General features: G+C 36.6%; 4 protein-coding genes and 2 non-coding genes across 7 annotated transcripts; 3 read left to right on the top strand and 3 right to left on the bottom strand.

The window, feature by feature from the left end:
- Window positions 1-1,705: 1,705 nt before the first annotated feature.
- TRNAV-CAC lies at window positions 1,706-1,779 on the top strand. Its single transcript has one exon. It is a non-coding gene; the product is annotated as a tRNA-Val (tRNA).
- Window positions 1,780-2,011: 232 nt separating this feature from the next.
- On the bottom strand, window positions 2,012-7,167 carry LOC121765765 (3-hydroxyisobutyryl-CoA hydrolase 1-like). The gene is made up of 14 exons (XM_042161987.1): window positions 7,058-7,167; window positions 6,701-6,781; window positions 5,958-6,026; window positions 5,750-5,813; window positions 5,059-5,138; window positions 4,848-4,931; window positions 4,420-4,504; window positions 3,957-4,042; window positions 3,474-3,595; window positions 3,069-3,129; window positions 2,872-2,970; window positions 2,628-2,729; window positions 2,501-2,542; window positions 2,012-2,411 (listed from the first exon to the last, which is right to left on the bottom strand). The coding sequence occupies exons 1-14, from the start codon at window positions 7,085-7,087 to the stop codon at window positions 2,274-2,276; spliced, it is 1,143 nt and encodes a 380-aa protein (XP_042017921.1). The 5' UTR covers window positions 7,088-7,167; the 3' UTR covers window positions 2,012-2,273.
- Window positions 7,168-10,603: 3,436 nt separating this feature from the next.
- On the top strand, window positions 10,604-14,230 carry LOC121765662 (uric acid degradation bifunctional protein TTL-like). Of its 2 annotated transcripts, none has more exons than XM_042161869.1 (6): window positions 10,604-10,921; window positions 10,995-11,086; window positions 11,657-11,714; window positions 12,229-12,330; window positions 12,802-12,961; window positions 13,576-14,230. In XM_042161869.1, the coding sequence occupies exons 1-6, from the start codon at window positions 10,787-10,789 to the stop codon at window positions 14,028-14,030; spliced, it is 1,002 nt and encodes a 333-aa protein (XP_042017803.1). In that variant the 5' UTR covers window positions 10,604-10,786; the 3' UTR covers window positions 14,031-14,230. The 2 variants fall into 2 exon arrangements, with proteins under 2 accessions (XP_042017803.1, XP_042017802.1); XM_042161868.1 differs by having other exon boundaries at window positions 10,605-10,921; window positions 13,573-14,230.
- Window positions 14,231-14,494: 264 nt separating this feature from the next.
- Window positions 14,495-15,299, top strand: LOC121765031. The gene is made up of 2 exons (XM_042161071.1): window positions 14,495-14,603; window positions 14,796-15,299. The coding sequence occupies exons 1-2, from the start codon at window positions 14,526-14,528 to the stop codon at window positions 15,168-15,170; spliced, it is 453 nt and encodes a 150-aa protein (XP_042017005.1). The 5' UTR covers window positions 14,495-14,525; the 3' UTR covers window positions 15,171-15,299.
- Window positions 15,300-16,112: 813 nt separating this feature from the next.
- Window positions 16,113-16,185, bottom strand: TRNAA-AGC. The gene has a single exon. It is a non-coding gene; the product is annotated as a tRNA-Ala (tRNA).
- Window positions 16,186-16,248: 63 nt separating this feature from the next.
- LOC121763271 (protein ABHD11-like) lies at window positions 16,249-18,602 on the bottom strand. The gene is made up of 5 exons (XM_042159251.1): window positions 18,295-18,602; window positions 17,721-17,956; window positions 17,330-17,442; window positions 16,830-16,970; window positions 16,249-16,731 (listed from the first exon to the last, which is right to left on the bottom strand). The coding sequence occupies exons 1-5, from the start codon at window positions 18,530-18,532 to the stop codon at window positions 16,479-16,481; spliced, it is 981 nt and encodes a 326-aa protein (XP_042015185.1). The 5' UTR covers window positions 18,533-18,602; the 3' UTR covers window positions 16,249-16,478.
- Window positions 18,603-18,821: the final 219 nt, after the last annotated feature.

Raw genomic sequence — 18,821 nt, 5'->3', positions numbered from 1 at the left:
GTTTTAGTTCATCATCATGTTATTATCCTTCAATGAAAGGGAATGGGGATTTTGTTAGTTAATCCCACAGCGAATGGGAAATGGAATTGGAATTGAAATTGAAACTCAAACTCGTCTATATATATCCAATCAATCTCAATCTGCAAATACCTCTCATCAACACAATTCATCTTTATATATATTCCTACGCTGCCAATATATCTATAGCAGATTGAAGCAAGAATGAAGCTGTTTGGAAAATATATTGACACTAATGGTAATCTCTCCCGCTCTCCAACTGATGAAACTGACGATACGAGTTCGATGGACGAGACTTCAACTTCAAGGAAGAGAAAGTTGGCGACAACAAGCCCTAATCAACTCAATGGCTTATCCCTCAAATTATCTCTGGGGCCGACTGGCCATGTCGACATGGGCGAGAGTTCACGAAAAAAGAGAAAGTTGACGACAAAAAACCCTAATCAAGAGGATGTCTATCCTCTTGAATTTTTTATGAAGCCGTTTGGCGATATAGATATGGGCGAGAGTTCACCAGAAAAGAGAGAGTTGACGACAACAAGCTCTAATCAAGTCAATGGCTTATCCCTCAAATTATCTCTGGGACCGAATGGCCATGTCGATACGGGTGAGAGTTCACGAAAAAAGAGGAAGTTGAGCCCTAATAAAGAGGACGATGCCTTTTATCTAGTTGAATTATCTGTGGAGATAAGAAGCCCTCCTAATGATCAAGAGGATGGCTTATCTCTTGGCTTGCCCACTGCTTCATCTACACACCAACAAGATCAACCACCTACTATGCAAACCCCTAATCAAGTCCATAGCTTATCTCTTGGCTTGCCCCTATCTTCTTCTACACAATTAGAACATCAGCCTGCTATGAAAAACCCTAATCAAGAGGATGAGGAGGTGGAAGAATAACAACAACAACAACAAGAAGCTCCAGCTCCAGCCCCAGCTCCAGGTCCAGCTCCAATTTTCATGTTTGAAAAGAGGCTTACTTCATCGGATGTTGGGAGGAATCACAACCGGTTGCTCATCAGGGGACGCGTGAATCATCAGCTGGCTTCATTGATGGAGGAAGAGAGAAGAAGAGTGGAATCGAATGGAAGAAGAGATTTTCTGAGGGTGGTGGAGATGACTGCAGATAATTATGGAGTTGAATACATATTGCACTTAAAGAGGTGGTCTGGTTCAGGTGGCTTAGTGTTGAAACATGAATGGGGGAAGCTCGTGCGCGCAAACAGATTGCAGATAGGGGATTCCGTTGTGGGACGGGGTTTTCGTAGATCATCAGCTCCGTTTGCTTCTCACTATTATCAGGAATCATCATCAACTCCATTAGAAACTGCTCATCATCATCATCATCATCATCATCTTTATTTTATTAATTATTGTCTTTTTTATTTCTCCTTTTTATCTTTCTCAATCAAAATTTGAATATTTGTTGTCACAATCAGAAGATGAATCAAGAGTAGTAGAAAGTTTGGAACAGTGCTTCCTAAAATCTGGTGCCCAAAAGGAACATCTCACTAGAAAATCATGTACATTATTATTTTTGTTATACTATAATCCTATATGATTTTTCCCTCAAAAAATTAGTTATATGTCGATACTATTCAATATAAAAATAAAAATATACCTAATAAAACTTTATAGGTGACTATTCTTGTTATAGTTAAATTGATGAGAGACATAGGACATCGATGTCTGGGTGGTGTAGTCGGTTATCACGCTAGTCTCACACACTAGAGGTCCCCGGTTCGAACCCGGGCTCAGACATACATTTTTTTCCCTTTTTTTAAAAAATTAATACTATGTCATCTAATTTTTTAAAATGCGAATGAAACCTTTGTTTATTTATGGAAATTTCAGGCTTTTTATACCGGTACAAAACAATGACCTCTGAAAATAAACAATGTTCATAGCTGTAGCTCGAACCATCGAGAAGCTCTAACTCCGTTGCTCCAAGTCCCGGCTCAATCACTTAACTATCGAATATCCGACCACAAGATTTACCACACAAGAGGAGAAAATAGATAATAGCTTCAATAGCACCCATCAATTCTGAGTTTTAATATCAGATGGATGTCTCTAAATTGACATGCTAAGACATAGTTGATAGTTGATTCATTCTTGATAGTTAATACAATACAACCTTTATAAATTATGACTTGATTTGCCGATACCACTATCATATGATAACGTTCTATAGTTCTAATTTGAGGTTAATTTATATTTTCTACGAAATCATACAAGTCACTGACGAATAAACTTTAAAGCTTAGCAATGGCATAAGCAGGCAACCTAGAGTTTACAGGGAGTTTCAGATCTTCCCAGTCAGCATCATCTACCTTGGAGAAGTAACGGTCCACCATTTCGTCACTGATCGACTCTAGCTTTGAGGGCGCCCACTGCAAAACCAGGAAACAAGAAAATGAGGGTATCAGCAAAAAGTCGTGAGCTAAAATCTTCGTTTACAGATATAGAAATGAGCGTGCACCTTCGGATTTCTATCCTTGTCCACTAGTATAGCTCTGCATCCCTGAATTATGCGTAGTTTTTTTTTTCAGACGATTAATTATGGAGAGTGTATAGAGTTGACGAGTTAAGAGTAGGTGCATAGGTACCTCAACGAAATCCTTGCTGACTTCTCCGAGCATCACATGACAAACCATTCTAAACTCTCGGACAAGGCATTTACCAATGCCCTGGAGCCTTCCTTCTCTAATCTGGAGAAGATGACGGGGAGAGTAAACATCAGATGTTAGAATCATGTAGGCTGTTAGCTATGCCAGAAGCCAACAGATATGAATAATCCGAAACTTCTTAGATGTCAAATAATAAAATCTAAGAATGCTCACTGAAGCATACCGATCGCAGAGAAATTTTAAGGCTCGTAGGGGAAGCTTTCTTCAGTGACTGAACGGTGGAAGAGATCCAATCGTCCTTCATGTCAGCTGACACCCTTTCCTAGAAATATGAAATTAAACAACATGATGAGAAAATGTAATATTAGAAGTAGCCTGGGCAAAAAGCACTTGATCAAATAACTATGCATTGTCCCTTACAAGAGCTTCAATAATATCTTCGACTGTTCTTCGAGAAAAGCATTTGTTGATGACATCCAACCTGCAGATACGGGTGCATCATAATCCAATTGAAAAGTCTGGCCTGTGGCCAGACTACTAAAGTAATCACATTGAAAACTAGTTATGCAATATTTTAGATTATAAGAGGTTACATATATATATATTAAAGGAACAAATATGACAAGACAGATCACTCATAATTTATTGATGGACTACTAAAATTAAGTCGATCAAAGACCATGTACGGTATAATCCATTCAGTTAGTAAAGTAGGGGTTATATATAGAATATCCATATCGGGAGTTGTACCAAGAAAAAGTAATCCGATACTATAGTTTAGCATAATGAAATTGTTCCAACATAAGGGTGTTCGAATGTATATACCTGTGATAAGCACTATTCTTCTTCAAATTCGGAGCATGTGAAAATCCTTCAATTATAGAAGATATAACCATTGGATCACTGGTAGCTGCTTTTACAAGTGCTTCTTCTAACAATGGCAAGCTCTGTAACAATGGAAGCATTTTAAAAAAAGTAAGACATACCCTATGATCTCCAATGCTAAAATACTCTACAACTACACAGTAAAGACAAATTGTGCATCGGTCAAAAGGGTAGCCTAAAAAGGAAAAGAAACATTGCATAGGTAAATAGTCACAGCATATCACTGGAAAATTGCTCTGAAGTTGGTTGACATAAATTAGAAAACAACTAACAGTTGGCCACTCAGAGATGAGGTCTGTTAATATTAGTAAGGAAATGTGGTAGAAGACAATCTGAAGATGGTAAGCACTATGCAGGATAGATGCACTTGTTACTACTAGTAACTACCTTACTCGTTCAGAAGGAGTTTGAAAAGGATTATACCTCTGATTGAACAAAGTGAGTTGACAGACCACATGCAAGCATTTCAGTGCCATCTAACCTTGCCCCTGTCAGACCAACATACTCTCCTGCCAGGAAAATTCCAATTTCCAAGAAATTAAACAAATAAGTGCTCTATTGGAGCTCATGCTTTTCCGACATAAGACCAGTAGAGACGCAATAGATATCAACACCATAAAACAGTAGAGAAAATGAAAGGAAAATGTGTATGCATTCACGTGTAGTTTCTCACGAAGGTAAGACATAAATATAGTTAACTAAAATTCTGAACCATCTAATTGGAATGTGAATGCATGGAAACAACTCATATATTTGACTATACAATTCCTTCTGGTGATTTCAAGCAAAAAAGACGCAGATTTATAAAAAAATTACTGGAAAGGTACTGTGTTCTGTATATTATCCTCAAAAATTATAAGTGGAAAGAGAAGTAAAGAGAAGTTACCAAAAAATCCAGGGAGTCTTGACAAAAAGTAGGAAGCACCAATATCTGGAAAAAGTCCCAAAGCTGTTTCGGGCATAGCAAAAAGCTGCATGAAGGTCCAAAATGTCTCTTAAGAAAACAGCAATTTTCTAGACATCTAAAATACAAACTTACAACCATGTCATATCAGATGCACCAATGTAAAAAAACAGCACTCAGTTTAGATTTACGATGGTTCCTATAATTCAGATACAGAGATACTAATTTTTGTGGGTGTAGCAACATGACAAAATGGCTTGTTTTTTAGGGACAGGGAAAGTATCTTTTATTAAGATATGCATGCTAATAATGATGAGCGTCTGTCATATGTGATAAAGCTAACTATTGTCGACGATGTATCAAACAAAGATTCCAAATTCTTTAAAAGTTAAGAAGATCAAGATAAGTACCGATTTCTCCGTGGCAATGCGGAATCTACCATGTACAGAAACACCTGCTCCTCCTCCCATGACAATTCCATTAAGAATTGAAACCTTTTTAATGCATTTTTAAAGGGACAGTGAGTCTTGCATCATTGTTCAAATAAGAAAGGTGGCCAACAACCACAAATAGTTATGACAAACATAACAAACCAACATGTAATTTTTTCTAAACAAGCACCTGGGGTTTGCTGTATGTAGCTATGACATAGTTCAATGTGAATTCCTTTCTGAAATATTCAGCACCCGATTTCCAATAACCTGATGCTCAAAGGAAAGTGTCAATCATTATCAAGTGGAAAAGAGATTTTAGTTATTAACTCAAAAATGCTGACAGCGTATTTCCACAAGCAACAATTCTAGGAGCAAATGTATGGAAACAGGAGCAGACAAAAGAATTTCAAAGACAAATATCACTCGGATTCTAATGACTAGTCAAAACCTGGTAGCAGCCATATTAGCTTAAAAAATATCGGTATCCCAGAAGAGCCAAAGCATGCATTAACTTAGTTAAACCACACTGACTGGAATAGACCATAATCAGAAACAAACGGGACCTAACTGCCATCAAATCAAGAAAATGTTTCAAATTACTAATATCCATTATACCTACCATCAAAAATTGGATGCTCGTATTCGTCTCAATTAAATCAAAAAATCTAATTCACCAACTTCTCAGCATTCTGAAATGTAGCTAACATAAGTGACACATAATCCACCATTTTGTGTCAACTTATATGCATACAACATATTCAACTAATAATCAGGTTTTGTACGATGGCCTCCAAATGCAAGTTGCAACCTGACATTGTTTTTTGATCGACTAAAGGAGTTCATGAGGTGTACCACTTATGGAGAAACAAGACTTTTACCTCGATTAATATCATGAACAACTGCTGCTACATCACCTCCGGCACAGAATGCTCTCCCCTTTCCCTATCATTATTTCAAAGAGAAAGAGAAGAGAAAGATTAACAAAGTACAGACTACAACATAGGAAGATCAGTACACTAGAGGCCCAAATCCTTAAACACTTCATCACTGGTCTTGGCGACAAAGCTCAATTTGATGGAAGTATACCTTTACAATTATGAATTTGACAGAAGAATCTTCTGCGCAAGAAAGAAAAAGCTCCAACAAACGAGACACCTAGAGCAAGATCAGAAACAACTTCAGCACATTATCAAACTATGCTTAACCAGCAAAGCAATTCATCTAACTAGTAAACATTAGTTACTAAGGAAATTGAGAATGTAAGCACAAGAAATATTAGACAATTTTGAAGCATAAACAAAATACTTTCACCAACTCAGACTTTCTTCCTAGAGATGAGTCAAGTCCAAAAAGATATCAAAATGGGAAGATAGATGCAGTACTGTGCACATGCTGTAAACAGAAGAAAGCAATCCTTAAGGCCTAAACGGATGCAGGAGCATAGTGCAGAATACAGCCAAGATTAAAAGGGGAAATATTCATTTTGATATAGTTTTACCAATTCAAGGCAATCCGAGTTCCTATGTTCTTAGAACAATTAATGGCTCTCATCAGTGATAGCAGGTGATATTCTATAATTGCATCTATTCATTCAGCTAAACCTATAAAACAACCAATTCCAGAAACACTTGGAATTCTTTGCACAGTCTTCAGTCCACCTTATTCAAACTAGTAACTACCAAAAAATCTATTCCCTAATCAAAAGTTGAAGAAACAATCTTCAATTACTAAATCATAATCTAATATAGTTAAGTATCAACTACAGTCAAAACACTCCCACAAGTTCCCAACAACTTAACCGATCAGCCATTGATCGACATAAGACATACCATTACAGATGAAAGGGCATTAAGCTGCTTAGGCCTGTTCAACATAAAAATCCTCCCACATGATCTCTCTTCCACCAAAACCTGCAATTTCAACATAATTCATATATATTCAAGTGGAAACTAGACGACCAAACAAACCCACTATACTTATGACTGCAAGCAGGAAAAAAAAAATTCAGCACAAGACACGATTTTTAGTTGATCGGAGCAAACGAATCTAGTAAAAGCCCATTTCTTGATTGTATTCCCAAAAAAGAGGTAGTTATGCAGCGACTTGGAGAAGTAACAAAAGATTAGGAACAATATTAGAAATTTAGAATTGAAGAAATAAGTGGAAATTGGTGGGATTTCACATACCTGATCGGTTTCTCCATTGGTTGAAGCCATTGTATTGCCCAATATGGTTTGATGAAGAGGATAACAATCAATATTAATACGTCTCTGTTGTTCAATAAGCTTTCACTGAAATTCCAACCGAATAAATCGATAAAAACCGGATCGATTTTATGTGCAACCGATCGTACCGAGCCAATCGATTCTAAGACCATCCACAATGGCGCCTAGCGCACCGCTTAGCCGAGCCCCGGCGCTAGGCGAACCATTGTAACCGCCGAGCCAGTTTCCGGAAAAAAAAATCGTCTGGCGCTAGGAGATGTGTGGGCGCTGGGCGATGTGCTGGGCGATCCGCTCGGCGCCATTGCAGGCTCCGAATCGCCGAGTGCATCGCCCAGCGGATTTTTTAATTTTTTTTATTTAGTGTTTTTTTTATGAAACTCATTCTTGGTTGTTTCTATTTTATAGAGACATCCGTGAATGTTTTATGTTCCACTTTCGATGTGGGACAAACTCATTCTTGGTTGTTTCTCTTTTATAGAGACATCTTTGAATGTTTTATGTTCCACTTTCGACGTGGGACAAACTCATTCTTGGTTGTTTCTCTTTTATAGAGACATCCTTAAATGTTTTATATTCCACTTTCGATGTGGGACAAACTCATTAATGAGGATGTTGTAATGTTATTTTAATTTTAATGAAGTGTGTTTTTTTAATTAATGTACTTTTTAAAATTTTAATATTATTATTGAATTTTCCTGTATCTGTGTCGTAAATTTAATTCTGTATTTTGTGTGATTGTTAATTATTTGTTTATATAATTTTGAGTGATGTGGCTAGGCTATGGCTAGGATATGGCTGGGCTATTTGTTTGTTTTGATGATGTGGCAGGAGGAGTTTGTGGTTAGGTTATAGTTGGACTATTGATGGGCCTATTGTGGATGGCCTAATATAAAAAGGAAAATTTCACATTTATATATTTCTCCCTCTTTTTCTCTTTTTTTCTAATGTATAAAAGATAGACTTGTTTTAATATTTTGGGTCGTCCACCAAAATTATACCAAGTCTAAATATTAAAAGTTTTCAATAAAAAATAATCATACATATAGTATATCTCACAGTCCATTAATACTCATTCCACTATATTTGTCCTCTCTTTTTTATTTTTTTTCTCATCTCTCTCTTAATTTATCAATTATACCTTAAAACACATGGAGCATTATTCAGTCACATCACTTCTAGATATTTAACTTTACGACACAATTGCAAAAATTAAAACTCCATGGCTTAAAATTTCAGTTTCAAATTTTAAGGGTACCAGTATTCGACAAAAGTTTGTGATTTAAAAGAGTATTCACCATATTTAGTGTATACATCTTTAGGTACTTATTCTTACTCCCTTCGTCTTACAATATGAGTCACTCTTATTGTGGGCATGTGTTTTAAGAAACGTAAAGAATATTGAGCTGAAAAATTAGTGGAATATGAGACTCATTTTTTTATATTGGTTTTATAATAAAATGTGAGTTGAGTGAGTTAGTGGAATGTGAAGTCTACTTACCATTTGTGGTAAAAATAAAGTGTGACTCTTATTGTGGGGCGTACTGAAATGACAAAGTGTGATTCTTATTGTGGGATGGAAGGAGTATTTATTTTCACATACTAGAATGTTCTTGTTGGCGTTGGGGTATCATAGGCCAAAAAATTTAGAAATGTTCAGTGATCATTTATGTAATTCACGATTATATAACTATAGGAAATAATGACTGTGCTTATCTTGCATCGTAAAATTCAAAGATACAGCGTTAAAATGTTACTCCTTATTACCAGAAAAGACAATAATAATTTAAGCTTGCGAGCCTCGAAGTATTTGATGGACAGAATCTAAGATTTGGTTTACTAATTAAAAGAATTAAGGGTGTCCACAATAGTTAAGGACATGGTCAAGCCATAAAAAACTTTGCCACGGCCATAAAAAAACTTATCCACTCCAATAGTGGACAAGCCCAAGCCACAAATCTAATTATTTTTTCAATTATTGGTATATTTTAATTCAATTAAAATAAAAATTATCAGACTATAATAATTAGAAAAAAAAATATAAATTAATTATTTTTTTTACAATTACAAGTAAATATATTTATTGAAAATTCGAATTTTAATTATTTCCGTAATTAGGGTGTGAATTGAAATCACAATCCTTAATTAAAAAGTTGACCAATTTTAATTGGGATTTAGTTTTACAACAAGAGATGATTTGTTTCCTAAATTAATGCTAGATTAATTCTTTGAAAACCGGCATCCCCTTTTTAATTACAAACTCTCTCTCTCTCTCCATATTTCTCTCTCTGCACTTCATCTTCTCCAAAATTTGTTCCAATAAAATTAGCACAAAAACTGAAAAAATAAAAATTAAAAAAATTTCGAACTTGGGCTAAGCCGCGACTCTCGGTCGCCACAATAGGGCGCCGCGGCTCGCGCCCAAGAGCCTTGGCCTGGCCGTCTGCTTGGCGCGCCCATAGGCACCACCCCCCACCGCGGCTCTCGCTATCCTCCACTATAGGGAGCCGCGGCTCCCCTATTATGGATACTCTAAGATTGAGTGTAACGATATTCAATTCGATTAGACTACTCCTTAACTAGAAACACTCAAAATTACAATATATCCTCACACACATCAACTGAGAAATAACCTAACAAAATTAGAATCTTAAATTATGTCTCATTAGTCATTACTCACTTTATTTTTTGTCATGTACATATTGACTTTTTATTATTCCATATTCAATTCTTTTTTCCATCTAAGAATGCGGCAATGATGATGGGATAACAATATTTTGAAATTTCAGATGAAAACTAAAAAAAAATTTACCTGAGCAATTATAGTGCAATCATTATTGTCCAAATTATTTGCTGGACTTTTGTCGCCTTCAACGATTTATAGATAGCGTTCTTATTCCATAGACATGTAAAATACATGTCCAAATTTAGTTTAAGTGACAAAATTTTGTATCATCGTTTAATTAAGAGGGCTAAAGAATAAACATCAATTTGCAAGGGTTGGCAATTGGCTGGCAGATTCTATTAATGCATTAAAATGAATCAATCTTTCTATTACTCCTATAATTTAGTTTTTTAAGATTCTCTAATTGGCACATTGTCAAATTTTGCTCATGCAATAAAGAATTTCATAGAAATCATACTCATACACATGAGATGTTTGACCTCGTCCTATTACTCATACTAATTATCTTTATTTTCTAATTATTTCAGATTAAATATATTCGATCAAATAAATTTCAAATACTTTTAGTAATAATTAGCCGGAAATAATATTTTTGTTAAATATCACAAATTGATTAAAATCAATATTTAGTCTGGTGATGTTTAGTTTCTAAATAAAATACTATTATCACGATATAATAAGGATTAAGTTATACGATTATTTTAGAGATAAAAGGTTGGCCACGAGTCGACTAATTTTCACGTGATCATCCATTTATAAATGAGTTATGCGATTCAATGTTACGAACTAAATCCAATACACATTTAATCCCAATATATAAGCTTTAACCGAATTCCTTCTAATTAGCATACGACTCACACACAGTAGTAATACTAAGTCGAACCTTCAATGATCTTTTGATGATTCAGTTTTACGCGCTTCACACTTCTACAATCAAATCAGCAAACTGAAAACCTCGATTCGAAACCGAATTCGCAGCGAGGCAAAGTTTGAGGGATTTTGGAGTAATGGATTTGCCGAGTGAGAAGGAATGGCTAGCATGCTGTGGGAGCGCCAAATTTGCACAACAAATGGCTTCCGCCGCTCCATTCTCCAATTACCAACAAGCCGTCGATGCTGCCAGAGATATCTGGTTCAATAAAGTATCCATCTCTCTCGCTGATCTCTCTACATATCATTTCGCGCATCTATTGACTCAATTTTGTGCTTCTGTAGGTGGATGTGAATGGATGGCTTCAAGCATTTGCTGCGCATCCTGCCATCGGAGAAAGCCCTTCCAAAACCGTCAAGAGTCAAACCAGTGCTCAGTTCAGTTTCTGGCTCTTCAATTGTCCCCTCATTATATACCTAATTTACCTAGTGTTTGTTCGTGATTTTTGATAAACCATTGTGATTGCAAAATGTAATTTTGCCCTATTTATTTTCTGATTTATGTGGTTATCCTATGTTTATAGCGGAAAGAGTAGAAAAAAGGATAATCTTGATTGAGAATTTTGATAATTTGGTACGGTTTTGTCTGTGGGCGCAGGCATCACATTGTTTCAGTGTGCTTTAGATATAAAACATCATCTTATTGAGAAATTTACGTATCTTGAGCAAGAATCCAATCCATAGACTTCTCACTAAACCGTGGCTTTTTTTTTCGTTTAACGTCTCTTTTGATGTTTAAGCCCTGTTTGAACTTCTGTACATATTTTATAAAGCAAACTATTATGTTTTGAGAGAAGTAAAAGAAAAAAAGGTCGAGGTTATAAACGTCCAATTTCTGATTTTAGCTTGTTCGATGTGGTGAGATTTGTTCTTCTCATCCCTAGGAGTTGATGGTTTTATGATAAGCCTGGAAATGATAAGTTAATGATAAGTTGTTTCTGTAACAGGTGGAGCAAGGGAGAACAATCGACTGCTTTAGCAACTGCTACTGATGCTACATTGCAGGTATATGCAGTTTAACGAGTGTGGTGTTATGTTTTTGTGAGTTATCATTTGTGGATGATTTTGAAACCAAATCGAACAACTTCCCCTCAGTTATAACTTATAATCCCGAGTCTTAAACAATTTTAGTACTCAATATTGTCCCAGGATGGTTGCAGAACAAATATTCCCTATACTTTGGCATTTCCAGGATTATTGGGTCAAATCTCGAGATCCTGTTTGTGCAGTTCTAGGTGTTTTGTTTGTATTATACTTGAAGTAAAAGTCCTTTCATATTTCTTTTGTTTCAAACATTCTTATAATTCCTAATGACATTTGGTGAAGTGGAAAATTGACAACTGAGAATCAATGAGATGTAAGTAAACATGAACTGGATGTGATAACATAGACATGCAGATTATGCAGAAATATAAATTGTATCTATGCATGCCTTCTTCAGTTATAACCTGCCAAGGCTACATTACTCTTAAATAACATTTTTCTTTCATTTAAATGCTTGACCGACTGTATTTTGTAGGAGCTATATGATTGGAATGCTCGCTACAGGCAAAAGTTTGGTTTTGTCTTTCTCATATTTGCATCTGGAAGAAGTACCCCTGAGATCCTTGCTGAGATTAAGGTAAATATCTCGTTAACCTTTTGAGATCATTGTCCATGTAGGAAGATAGCTCTTGTCTAGTTTATAATTTGGTTTGATGCTGAAGTTTTTCTCTAGGTCTATTTGTACAACTCATATTCATATAATAGCGGGAAATGTGAGAGATGTCATCTTCTTTTAATTTTTCCCTTACTATTTAGTTGGGTTATGAAGATTGTAAAACTTTGTAGTGTGAATCCATTTTTACTTTATCAGACAATTTTGCTTTGCACCAAGTGTTTCCTTGTCTCTAATGAAAATTAAATAAAATTTATATGATTTATTCAAAATTTCAATTCTTAATCTAATAGTAGTTTTAATTTTTCTCATCATAATTTACGAGATGATCTTTCTTTCGAGTCCTAAATCTATAACACCCCTAGTGTTCATTGGCTGCTTTTGTCCTCTTTATAAATTTTCTCATAATCGTCATTTATTACTTTTTTTGGGCAGAAACGGTACCATAACAGGCCAATCATTGAATTTGAGCTTTCGGCCAAGGAACAAATGAAGATCACTGAACTACGTATTTCCAAGCTATTCCCAGCTAATGCAACTGTTGCTTCTACCACCAAGACCCCTCACAATGCAGATGTGGCGACAAAAGCAGGAGGTTCTGTGTCAGATTGGCTATTTCCGTTTCTAATCTTTAGTTTATGCTGGTCTGTGTTTTACCTGGTTTTTTCTCGTGTTTTTGAGTTTTCGGGCCCTAATTTTCTGGAAAATGGGGAACTTTAAATCTACTAGAAGTTGCTTTCTCTTCACTTGGAAGTGCCATTGTAGTGTGCAGGTTGCGGTAGTAGATTGTTCCCAAAATACCACCAATGTAGTTTTTCTCTAAATTATTTTAAAGAAAGTTGATAAAGGATTATAAACACTCTCCTTACATCTTATTTTTTCTCATGTTTTGAGATAATTAGCTTGTGACTTGTACACATTATTATCTAATAGATGAAACACAATAAAAGGTTAAAAAGGAGGAAAATTAAATTCTGTGTCTGCGCGTGTGAGAGAGAGGTTATACAAACAGAAAAAAGCCTACTATATGTAAGAAAATTGAATGCATACATTGAAAATTATTGTTGCCTGTTTGTCTGCATACATGAATATGCATCTGTTGTAAATTCTTCATATGTTATATAGATTTCTAACACAAGATTTGTGTACTCTGTTTTAAGATTTTAAGTTCTGGTACAGATCTGATGCTCTCTTCTTTAATTGTAGAAGATCGCATAAGTGTGATCGGAGGCCATTTGTCCACTGCAAAGGAGACTCCTGCACCTGAGCCACCGAGAGCATTGACTAGAACACGTCCACCTATCACAACCCACATCCTTGATGTAGCTCGTGGCGCTCCAGCTTCTGGCATTGATGTGCGTCTGGAGATGTGGGCAGGCAGACAATCACGGCCATTGTTTGGTGAGGCGGATTCGGGGCTTTGGAAACTTGAGGGTCTGTCAAGTACAGACAGAGACGGGCGGAGCGGTCAGTTGATGAGCATGGTGGATGCTCTCAGCCCCGGGATATATCGGATTAGTTTCGACACGGGGAAGTACAATCCTGAGGGGTTTTTCCCCTATGTTGGAATAGTGTTTGAAGTGAAGGAATCGCAGAAATGGGAGCACTTTCATGTTCCACTGCTGCTTTCTCCATTCTCGTTTTCCACGTATCGTGGGAGCTAGATTCTAACCTCTTTGATAATGGGTGTGAAATTGTGCATTTTCCATGTCCAAATCTAATGCTTTTATGGAGATTTTGAGGTGTATTTTGAACCTTAGTTATTGTGTATCCACGACTTGATGCAGTCTTTGCACATGGCTAAACATAACAAATAAAAAAATTGTGCAATTATGTGTAATTGTCACATTTAAACTGTTTTAAATCTTGAACTTACTGTAACTTTAATTATTGAATACCGTATTATAATTTCATATGAACACTTTATGAAAAAAAATGTACGATGAACATTCTGAAATTAGAAATTGCCACAAATAACCATTTTATGGTGTCCACTATTTTAATTTCTAATGAAATAAACACTCGTAGCCATTTAAAGGAAAAAAAAACTAAAGAAATCATAGTCCAAACAATTGCCTAAAAAATGATCATTTGAATGCATTTGCTGCAAATTCAGAAAAAATAAACGGTGAAATTAAATTAAAAAAAAGTTTCGAAAAATGCAGGCCATCAAGGAGAAGATCAATGACTTGAAGGAAATCCGAAAAGCCAAGGCTGAAGCAAAAGAAGATGAAAGAGTAAGGAATTTTCCGTATTTTATTTCACATTATATTATATAAATACATTAGGATTGACAATTTTTAACACGAAAAGATAATTCTTATAGTATTTACATAATTGCACGGGATATGTTATGTTCGTGTTTGAGTTCTTATCGGATTATGTTATACCGTACCGACACAATAACATGTAACGATTGAGGTGTGCAGGCGGAGAGAGAAATGGCGAGATCTCGAATCGAGGTGGCTCATGAGGTGAGGATGGCGAGAGAGGCGGAGGCGGCAATGGATTATCACGTGCAGAAAGCAGCAGAGAAGGCGGCTGAGCACGAGAAGAAGTACCCTCCGCCAGGGCACGCCGGGCTTGAGCAGGCCGATGATAGCCTCTCTGTTGGATCTCAGGGCGGGAGTAATTCCTCTGGACCCGCATCTGCTGGTTTCAATTCATCATCAGCAGCAGCATTGTCTGATAATTACAGCAGCAGCGCGGCCGCTGAGCCCGGCCACAACAAGGCCACTTACACCGACGCGCCTTCAACCCTCGCCGAGGAGGACGCCGTCTACCCGCAGAACAATCCGCAATAGATTCATCCGTATATGTTATAATTGAATAAACTTGAGCCGATGCAGTGGCGGACGTAGAAAATATAGTTAGGAGGGGATTCATTGTAAACTTCGTTCGTCTCATGGCAATTGAGTCACGTTTCTTTTTAAATAGTCTTAAGATAATTGAATCATTTCTTATTTTGACAATAACTTTATTCTCTCTCCACTTAATATCTAAGCACTCATTTTGTAATTTCCGTGTAAAAAAAATGCTCCAACTAAGATGAAATTATAAAGTCAATCTCATAAATTTCATAAAATTTAAGCAAAAATTTTATTCTCTCTCATTTTTATTTTTCATATTTTCATTATCAATTTCACATAATTAAATCAAAGAACTATTGAAAAACTAAATTTAGAATGATTAAATTAACCAAGGAAATTAAATAAAAGAGAAAAACTGAACTTATAGATTAAAGCTACAAAATATTCTCGTGAATTGTGTGGGAAATTGTAATAATATATTATAGATTAAAATTTAGATAAAAAGAGTAGGAACTCTATTATTAAAGTATTCGGAATTGATTGATTAATCATTTATTAAAAACTAAATAATATATTTGGAATTTAATGTACATTTCCTAAACAAAAATGAAAGTAATATACTAAACCTAATACGCTTTAAACGGCATACGCAGATGCATTGCTTTTTGCAGTCAGCTGCTATTTACTAGTGTGATTAGGTGTTTCTGAACATATGGATTTGTTATTTGGCATTAGTTTTTGTGGTTAAATAGTTAGTTGTGCAAAAGTTTAGAAAAATGAAGTTGTACTTGGATTAGGAGAAGCATCATTTTATTTTGTCATCTATGCTATCACTGTATTTTTGTACGTGTCATTTATTTTCAAAACATTATTCATTCAAAATGAAAATGTAACAAATCTCAATAAAGTAAATTTAATTGAAAAGTAGTAAGAAAATGGAGATGCGGGGTATCGATCCCCGTACCTCTCGCATGCTAAGCGAGCGCTCTACCATCTGAGCTACATCCCCGTCACATCCATACAGTATATATATCATTTCTTTTGCATTACGAGATATATTAAGAATCTAAGATGCTGAAAAGTGAAAATATTGATGTGGATTGCAGATCACCATTATTTGAGGTGGATTTTGTTCGTAATATAAGGATGATCTTATTTATTGGGCTACAGACATCAAATATATAGCCACCAACTGTATCAGTATCCCTATACTACAACAATACAATTGAATGATGGTTTGAGCTATCATATTCCACAAATATTTTTGAGAGAGGAGATTAAACGCTTGCATATCAACGGCGCCTAAACCAGAGAGGCAACCTTGGGAGCCACGATGTCGAGAAGTCCTTTAGGATTGTCTACATGAACCCAGTGCCCCGCATTTGGAAGGACATGGACAGAAACTTTCCCCTTGGTTGCATGATCTCGTCTAGCAGCAACATGTTCGAGCTGCTCTATGATATCTGAGTCCCATCTATCGCTGTTCTCTGCACGTACAATGCCTATCTCCGTGCCATTGGGTGGGTTTTCCAAAAGGGGCCAATAGTCCATCTCACTGAGAGATAATTCAAAAGGAAAGGAAATATCCATATCACAGCATTTCATGTTTCAAAACAAACTATATTGAGTGAGTGCCAAATTGCAGAATATTACCTGTAAGATTTAAACATCTGGACAGCGCCATCTAGATTGAATGCCCAAGTCTCATGTTCTCCTGATTTCTTGAGGTTGCTTCCTATCCATTGAGATAAAGACTTTGAAAAGCCAAGTTTCAGCATATGGTCTACCAGCCACCTGCATACAACACATGTTATTGACTGATAAGCCGCCTTTAAAGAATAACTCTTCTATTTTGTTCTAGGCAGACATGAATAAGATAAAAGTTAATTGCATACAAGATGCATCTTAGCTTTTTAAGGACAAAACACATTAAACAGCTAGAAGCTGGCATCATCACCACAAATAGCATCTACACCAAATTAACAAGTCGTTATCCAACAGTATGCTAATAGGACTGCATGTGACTCAAAAGAAAGCAAAGCTCAAATGTTCAATCCTCCAATTCCCACTATTCAGTATTCCTACAAAAAGAACCTAATGCAGCAAGAGTGATTTTTCTGAATGAAGTAATATATAAAGGACGGAGGAAGTACTTCCTAGATGGTATTTCTGGTGGTAGACTCTGCAAGATCTGCAGAACTTTCTCAACTTCACCTTCATCATTTCGTGGGATCAATTTTCCAGGCACAGAGTCCAGTACCCACAGCTGCTCTACAACAGTTTTATACACATCCATAAGCCAACAAATTATCCAAATAACATAAAACTTAAGCTTTCGCATACACGCATCATTTAGCACAAAAAGGAAGAAAAATGGAAGATGCACATAGCAAAAGCAGACTGGCATGTTTGTTTTTTCTGACATACCAGTTTAATCCAGAAACCAAACTAAATGCTACCCCCTCTTTTCCCCTAATTAGGAGCAAACCATAAGTACTTGAAGTACAATGATGGAATGGTAGCCTACACTGTACAAGTAAATACCTGTTTGGGCAAGCTGACATTATCCCCGTAATCCCCGTTAACACAACTTTGCACGAACTGCAACACAACCTTTCCTCCCATGGAGTGGCCCATAACAACATCTGGCCAATCCCAGCCTTCTGCTTTCACCAAATTAGCCAGATCTTTCGCAGCATTTTCCAAATTATGTGGAGGCGGCAGTCCTATTTCCGCAGATTTCCCATGATTCCTCAAATCAACCAGAACAATCCTCCAAGCTGCACATGCAAAACAACCATGATGATCTTTCCATTGTTTTCTCACGGATACACAAATGCCCATCCTATGCATAGTAATAGAAATTGAAAAAGCTTTTCATTGTCAGGTTTTAAAAGACTCTACCACGATAATTAAACAGCATGTAGTCCAACAACCTTGAACAAGTTAAATCGAAATTCACATCCAATTGCGTAACACAATTTTGCATTTTAGGGAACGATTTCTGAAAACGTCACATAAAACTGAAACGGTGCAGCATCAAGTATTATGATTACCAGACTAAAATTGAAGGTAAATTGAGACCTAGCAAAGCAGCAGAAAATGTAAATATACATACGGGCTGGGGAGAGATATGAAGCGAGGGACCGAGAGAAGGAACGCCAGTTCCGACCGGAGCCGAGGAGGCCGTGTAGCACGAAGGCCGTGAATTCATAGGGTTTCTCCGGCAACGATTTGATCTCTTCATATGCCAGGGTTTGCAAGGATCGGCCAGTATGGTGGCGGACTAGTGCCGGTCCGTGGAGGAGCCGGTTCAGATTGTGGCGTAGACAGATTCCTCTTCGAGCTGTCGACATTTTTTTGGGTTGGAGGAGAAACACAGCAGTGCCTAAACGACGCCACTTTGATCATCCATTTCACTACAGTAGTAGTACTACTTAAATATAAATAGAATCTATTAAAAGAAAACCTAAGAGCATCTCCAATAACCGGCGTCACCACCGCGACGCCGATTTTTCGCCCACGCCGGTTTGACGCCGAACCATTGGAACCGGCGTGGGCGAAATCGGCGTCAAAATCGGCGTCGCCGTGCCGATTCCCGCGCTGACGCCGGTTCCGTCGCCGATCCTCACGGGCGCCATTGTG

The sequence above is a fragment of the Salvia splendens genome, chromosome 14 (assembly GCF_004379255.2).
Source record: "Salvia splendens isolate huo1 chromosome 14, SspV2, whole genome shotgun sequence".
NCBI lineage: Eukaryota > Viridiplantae > Streptophyta > Magnoliopsida > Lamiales > Lamiaceae > Salvia > Salvia splendens.
The sequence above is the reverse complement of the archived record's forward strand: the minus strand, read 5'-3'. Positions and strand labels throughout refer to the sequence as shown.